The sequence below is a fragment of the Glycine soja genome, chromosome 6, assembly GCF_004193775.1.
Source record: "Glycine soja cultivar W05 chromosome 6, ASM419377v2, whole genome shotgun sequence".
Taxonomy (NCBI): domain Eukaryota; kingdom Viridiplantae; phylum Streptophyta; class Magnoliopsida; order Fabales; family Fabaceae; genus Glycine; species Glycine soja.
Genome location: NC_041007.1, coordinates 43,323,173 through 43,330,820, shown reverse-complemented (window position 1 = coordinate 43,330,820; position 7,648 = coordinate 43,323,173). Strand labels below are relative to the sequence as shown.

Below are 7,648 nucleotides of genomic sequence, written 5' to 3'. Positions count from 1 at the left end.
CTTGAGAACAATGTGAATTCACATGTCTCAAGTTAATTTTATTCCTGATTAAATGAATTTCCAAGCTGAACATAAAATCGTAGTTCGTAAAGGATCCATGTTTGATTGTGATTATGGACCACATAATTAACACTTAGGTTTATGTACTATTTTTGTTCCTCTAATTAAAAAATAATAATTTGAACTTGTAGTTACAATTTTTTAACTCTTTTGATTCCTTCTATCTAAAATTATGTAACTCCAATACATCCAAATCTTTTAAAACTATTACAAAGCTAAAACTGACAGTAAAAAAATTGCCAAAAAAATAAGTCAATTTAAAATGATTTATATGTAATGACATTAAGCGATTTTATACATCAAATTAAAGATCAAAGAAATAAAAATTTACAACAATATAGAGCAAAATAAGGTATTTTGAACTATAGAAACTAATAGAAAAAATTATTCCAACAATAAAAACTAAAAGGACAATTAAACCCAACATATTTAATAGTAATTATAAACCGTCACTATATATATTCTAAGAGCCAAAAGTAAAGTATTTTCAAATTAAAAGTAGTTCGTGTTTATAATTAACATTTAATAATAGTTTCAAATCATCCAAAAAATACTCCAATTTTTTTTAGATGCAAACACAATTTTATTAATTAAAATTAGTGACTTAGTATAGCACAAGATGAAGTCACAACTTAACCACCAAACATGCATGAAACACATGTCTAGATTTACCAAACTATAAAGTTTGTTTTGTAAGAGATCTTGAAACGACTTGTTGGTACTAAATGATAATTTAAGTTATTATCTTTTTATTTTATTTTTTTAGTTTGTAAAAAAGAAAAATACTCAAAAATCATTAATAGAACGCAAGAAGAACAAATACAAAAGTCAACAAAAACAAAATTGCGCAACCGGGGAATCGAACCCCGGTCAGTACCGTGGGAGGGTACTATGATACCACTACACCAGTTGCGCTCACGACAACGTGTGAACTCTAAATAATATATAGATAATAGTTTATTGCAGCTGGTTAACCCTACAAATTCTTAGAAGTATATGCGAATCAGATGAATATAAATGCCATGACATTATTATAGAAAAACACGCAAGCCCTGAGCCGGTATTATGGATAACAAAATGAAATGTCATTTATCTAAGTGCTATGATATCTTACTTTTCTTAGTTAAAAATTCAAGCTATAAATATCCGAAGATATATGCGAACTGTTATATAAAATATGTCTAACATTAGTGTGAGAATGGTTCGTAAGGTATATTAATTTTGAATTTTGACCATATATCGAAGTAGAACCTTTTCTATTCGTCTTAGCATGAAGTGTTCATTAAGTTCAAAGAAAATATTACCTGATTAGAAAATATTGATACTTTTGCACATTTAATTTTTTTATACATGTTAACGACACTTTTTTGAACATTCTTTTTCTTACACTTTCTTTAATGAACTAAAATTTAACTGCACAGACACGCACCACTAATTTTATTGGATTTTACTTCTAAATCAAGAAAACTAATTATTAAATGAGAAGTAAAACATATTAAAATTAATAATTTTTAATAAATTTCAGTTAATAATAACATAAAGTATTGTTATCATTTCTCTTAATTTTTACACTAACTTAAGAGCTTAATCGTTTCATTCGTTTGTGTGGAGATTTAATTACATATTTCCACTTTTGCACGGATTTTATTTTATTTTATTATGGAAGGGCCATGTATTGTGCCACATATGACATTGTCCATATGCAACATTAGTTAGGGGCGCAGCTAGATAACATCGTCCAAGGAGACTGACAAGAAAATTATCAATATATAGGGATTTAGGGACTAAACTAAATTTTATTATTTTTCTTAAATACATTAAATAAAAATCAAAGATTTTGTTAAAAAAAAATATTGGGGGTTTGGGGAAAGCCTCCCTCAAGCCTATAGACGTTAGTTGGCATGTAAATTCAACTAAAATTTAAAATTTGGCGGTTAAATTTATCATTTTATATTTTTAACTTATGCATAAATCATTTGTAATTTAAGGGAGAAGCTTTTTTTTCTTATTTTCTTTTTCAATAAATGTTTATGAAAAAACTTTCCAAACAACCCGTACGTTAATTTTGTTCAAAAAACTGTATAAGAATGAAGCCTTGCTCACTATTTATGTTAACTTTCCATTCCAAAACTTAAGTTTTTTCACAAGCGTAAAGTGATATAGTATTATTTGCATCCAGTGTGGTAGTGCAAAATGAGAAGCCATCTGGTATTGTAGTGATTCATCTATAAACTTCATTTTCTTCTTATTCATGTAAAAAAAATGCAATTTTGAGGTTCCGAGATGATACATTCTGCAACTGTATAGTATATACAGATGCATGTTACACGTCTTTATTTTTTCTCAGGGAGCTTCTCCATTAGCTCTGGTATCACCTCAAACAGATCTCCTACAAGTCCATAATCAGCTACCTGCAATTTAGCACATCACATAAGGGAAAACGGTTATCTTCTTCAGCCAATACAGTAGAAGCTGCATTTACTTAAATACTCCACTTTAAAATAATTTGTCATTTAAGGTTTTGCATAAAGATTAAAAAAGCCATTAGATATGCCGAATTTTACTCGAATATGTTGGCTTAAATTAACTTTTCAGTCCATTAATAATATCTTTCTCATTGCAAATAGAAACAAACTAAAACTTCTAAAGTGACAATTGCTTTGAAATGGAGAGCAGCGTGATCCACTTAAAAGAGTCATTACCTGAAATATAGGAGCATCAGCATCATTGTTCACAGCAACAATGACCTTGGAATCCCTCATCCCTGCCAAGTGTTGAATAGCTCCAGATACACCAAAAGCCATATAGAGTTCAGGAGCAACGATCTTTCCAGTTTGCCCTACCTACATATCAAATTTCCAACAGGAAAACATGGACTTGAGAGCACTATATTAGCCAATTAATAGAAGTTGAAGTGGTTACTGAGATTCAATACAAAGCCTATTATATGCATATCCCAATACTCCAAATGATATGCCATTCCATGACCATCGGTAGCAAAGTAAGAAAAGCAGGAAACCATATCTTTTTTCTACTAATTTATGCATCAGGCTGAGATAGATAGCATCTCAAAATATTTTGTCAAGAAGGGTGACCTTGGTGGTCGGTGCAACGATTGGAGTTGTCACCATGTGAGCTTAAGGTCGTAGGTCCAATTTGTGAAATCAACCCTTTGCAAATGCAAGGTAAGCCAGCCTACTACAAGACCCAAACACTGGATACAACCCTTCCTTGGACCAAGTGCATACAATTTCACCAGGTTGCCATTTTAATTTTCTAAATTAAACAGTCACTAAAAGATTGAAAGATTACATGAAATGAATAATGCCCTGCTACTTGACAGAAAACAAAGCAAATGATCAGCTTTTAATGCGTTCAATTGATATGTGAACTTTAACATTCTATTGCTATTTACACTAAGAAATGTTTTGCTGTTTCAGACATTTAGCAGCATAAGCATGAGAGGCAAGGATGTAAAAAGTGGAATTAAGAAAGAGACTCCATTCCTCTTTTCTAATTCATCTTTGCTTTTATACGTGCGACTGTGCAAGTATGTGTGGCAGGGGGGTAGAAGGTTAATCTTGAAAGGAAGTAAAGTTTTCACCTGGAGATCATTAGGAACATATCCTGCATCAACAGCAGCACGAGTCGCACCAACTAAGAAAGGAGAATGAAGTTAGCATATTTTACTTAATTCATATAGCAAAGCATACAATGTAAAAGCTGATAACAGCGAAACAAGCTATCATGTGTCAAGGCAAGGGATTAGATATTAAAAGATTTTCCATCCTATCAATAACCTAGGAATTTAAATCAGGGAGCATCTGGTGAATCCTGAAAAACAGAAATAACAAATCTCTAGCTATTACAATAAGTATCATAATAGCATGTATAGCAAATAGTACCCGCAGCACCAAGTTTATTGGCTAGATCTTCTATCAATTTAAAGTTCTCAGCACTCTTTAGGGCTCGGCCCCCAGTAACTACAATTCGTGCATTCCCAAGATCTGGTCGTTCATCATCCTGGGAAGTCTGAGATATATATCTAGACTTGGCCAGATCTGCCACAAAAAAAGAAAAAGAATAACTTAAGATTCTTTGGCGATAAGGGAGGTTCAAGTATCCAAGTCTGACATGGTGGTAAATGATCAAATAGATGTAAATGACTGAGGACAATCATATGTGATATTGTTGAACCATTGCTCTTTAGGCATACAAACAGGATCTACTGTCAACAGATAACTAAGGACAAAATGCATGTCTTCTTCAATTTTCCAAAAAGAAAAAATGACTATGCACCAGAAACAAAAAAACACACCTTCATCAAAGGTTGAAAGGTCAACCTGAGATATTGGAGCCTCATTAGATTTTGAGTCAACTGAATTCTGAGGAACAGGAAAAGATGTGGATCTAATGGTTAATATACAAGGATTGGCACCAGTATATCGGACAGTACAGAGTGCATTTCCAGCATATATTGGCCTGTATATGAAATCAAAATCTTACATTTAGTTAGACAAAGAACCCAGCATGTATTTGTACTTAAGATAGAAGCTGGATCATAATGAATAACTCAAATACAAGAAGTGTGCTGCATGAATTAGTTGCCAGAACCACAAAAAGAGAAAAAAGAGAGATACATCCCTACTCTGTTAAGCATCTCTTCAACTCTATAAATATGTCTTACCACATACAAACTCATTTGTTTTAAATTTTTAAGAATAAGATAATGAGAAAAAGGGTTATACACTGACAGTGTACAAAGTTTAACACAGTCATACAATCACAACTTACCATGTATGATAAGTTTATTGACTTTTAAAATGATTATTTTAAAGTAATTCAAATGGTGATTTGTGATTGGATGACAGTATAAAACTGTTTACGCTGTCAATGCATAGACATTAAACTCTGAAGATAATAGCTATACAGGTCAGTTTTAGCAAAAGATAATATAAAGAAGTTATAAGAATACTTGTTCAGGAACCTTCAGTTGTTATCATGCTCTTTTTCAGCCAGTCAATGTACATTAGAATTTCACTTTTTCTACTCTCAGTCTTTCTTTAGTAAGCCTTAAGAATAGAGCGGAAAAACCTTCCCCTATATGCATGAATCACTATCTCAGTCCTCAACTGAGTCAGGATCATCATCGATTCATATCTATTCTGATGTCTTATTATCCAGACCCAGAAGATATCTATGTATGGAAAATATGCTCTGATAGCAATACCTTCCCATAGTTCAAAAGTCCCAAGATAATCCAGGTTTACAGGTTTTTCAGTTTTCAACTCTGGACTCCAGCCTTACTATTAGATCTCTAAATAGTCATTGCTTTGTTTACAAATAGTAGGAAACCACCATCAGATTTGCAATAAACAGCAGGTTCCTAGTCATCAAATTAAAAAGAGAACAAAACAGAATGTACCTCACAAAAGTATTGGAATCAGAAATTCCAGTAACGTCAGTAATTGGAGAAACATCTAAAAGGGCAGCCGCACGTGGCACGACATTTTTCCCAAAAGAACTTGCAGCAGCAATTATATGAGAGTAACCACCACTCTGGTGAACCAAATGGACTAATTTAGCCCAGGGCTCTGCCAGAGGGTTCTTGAATTTATCTGAATCTGCCACAAGCACCTACACCACAAGCACACACACCCACCAACCATCAAAATCCTGAAATTCAATGTTCCTTTCCAACATATATCTTCACATAAATAACCCACACCCTTACTCAATCACAAAATTTCCATTTCCTCTTTCCCCTTTTCACCATTTCAAGCTCAAGACAAATGCCCAATGTACCATAACATGAATCCCCACTCATCTATAGCTTATTTGCAATAATATAATATCCAATCAAGAACACCAATCATTAACATTAAACAATAATGATAATTATAAAAAGAAAAAAAGAGCAACATAGAAATAGACACCCGCATTACCTTTCACTTGAGCTGCACCTCCTGAATTTATTGAGATTAAGTGTTTTAATTAGCTTATTTTGAAATTTTAAGACATAAACATTTTTTAAGAAAAAAATCACACATAAAATTTAGTTGTAGAAAAATAAGTTGTAGAAAAATAAGCTTTACCAAACTGGCCTAAATTTTTTAAATCCATGGATTAATCTTTTTGGTACAGAATCATATATATTCTCTGCTGGAGGCAATCTTGTTCAAAATGCATACAACTATTATGAACTGCAAAGCTCTCCCTCCTAGTATTTGATGCAGTCAGCACAACACAAACTCCACCATTGGTTAAATTGGAACAACTTCGAGTTCGAGCTAATAGTTAATTTTAAGAATTAAATTGAATATCTACTCTAAAAAAATCGTAATTACATAATTTAAAAAAAAAAATTGAGTTACCTTGGAGATTGAAGGGTGGCACGAAGCAGCATGTGAAGCAGCTTGATGAAGAGAAGGACCCGAACCGGCCAAGAGCACAGAAACGGAAGAGTCAGGATCGGGAAGACACGTGGCAGCAGCCAAGGCTGAGAGAGAAGGGGGTTTGATAAAACCACCTTCGTGTTCCGCCACCACAAGCGTGCTACCCTACAACAACAACACACACAGCGAGTGAACAGCATAATACACTGAAAAAAAAACCAAAGGAATCGAAAAAAGTTCCGTTTATTTTTGGGGGGATGAATAATTGTTACGTGTCGATAAATGGAATGGCCGCGGAATGCGGGGAACGAAACGGTGCGTTTCTTGATTGCTCCGAGCAACGCACGAATCGCCATTGATTCTTGGGAACCGAAGGGAAATGGTGGCGCTGACGATTGTTATGCGTTGCGCTTGATGGCGAAGGAAAACGGCGCCGTATTGGAATCGATGACGAAGTGCTGATTCGGCAGCTTAGGGAAGGAGTGGGAGAATTGTAATATGATGATGATGATAGTGATAACTACAACGATGGCGCTGACGTGTTCTTGTTTTTTAATGTTTTCCCTCTTACTGGTAGCTGCCATGTGCGTGTGGGAGTGGCAGGTTGACACCTTTTGGAGTTTGGTACTTCGGGATACGGAAATCGTTGCCAAATGAGAGAGGATCTTAACAAAGTGTGTTTTTTTTTTCCTTGAAGTTCAGGTTTATCAAGGAAAAAAAGTGTTACACTAATTTAGAATTTGGTTGAAACATATAAAGTATGATTAATAATTATTTATGTTAATCATCAAATTTAGATGATATTCGAATAATTTAACTTTAATTTAAATATATTAATCATTTGTATTCAATCAATTAATTATAAAATGTTTAATTTAATTTGATATGGTAATTTATTACAATGTCTAATTTTATTCATAATATGTTTGTTGAGATTAGAGGTTGTGTTGCAAGAATTTTTTTCTTAAAGATAGATGGGTCTCACCATCTAAAAGCACACACCCAACTAAAAATATGTATTAGTGTATAGAAGTAATGATTTTGAAGTTGTGAGTTTTTCATTATACTTGAAGATTTTCAATCAAAGGAACTCAAAAAAGACAACATATCCTAGTAAAAAGAACAAATAACCACTAGAATAAAGATTGAAGCAAATTGCACTGTAATTATAACATCTATAGAAGACATGTTGT

General features: G+C 33.1%; 1 protein-coding gene and 1 non-coding gene across 2 annotated transcripts; both read right to left on the bottom strand.

The window, feature by feature from the left end:
* Nucleotides 1–904: 904 nt before the first annotated feature.
* Nucleotides 905–975, bottom strand: TRNAG-CCC. Its single transcript has one exon. It is a non-coding gene; the product is annotated as a tRNA-Gly (tRNA).
* A 1,294-nt stretch (nt 976–2,269) lies between these two features.
* Nucleotides 2,270–7,081, bottom strand: LOC114417059 (electron transfer flavoprotein subunit alpha, mitochondrial-like). Its single transcript, XM_028382150.1, has 8 exons — nt 6,728–7,081; nt 6,435–6,620; nt 5,486–5,697; nt 4,379–4,542; nt 3,966–4,121; nt 3,665–3,717; nt 2,763–2,903; nt 2,270–2,471 (listed from the first exon to the last, which is right to left on the bottom strand). Exons 1-8 carry the CDS (start codon nt 6,809–6,811, stop codon nt 2,394–2,396), a joined length of 1,074 nt encoding a protein of 357 aa, XP_028237951.1. The 5' UTR covers nt 6,812–7,081; the 3' UTR covers nt 2,270–2,393.
* Between the last annotated feature and the right edge of the window lie 567 nt (nt 7,082–7,648).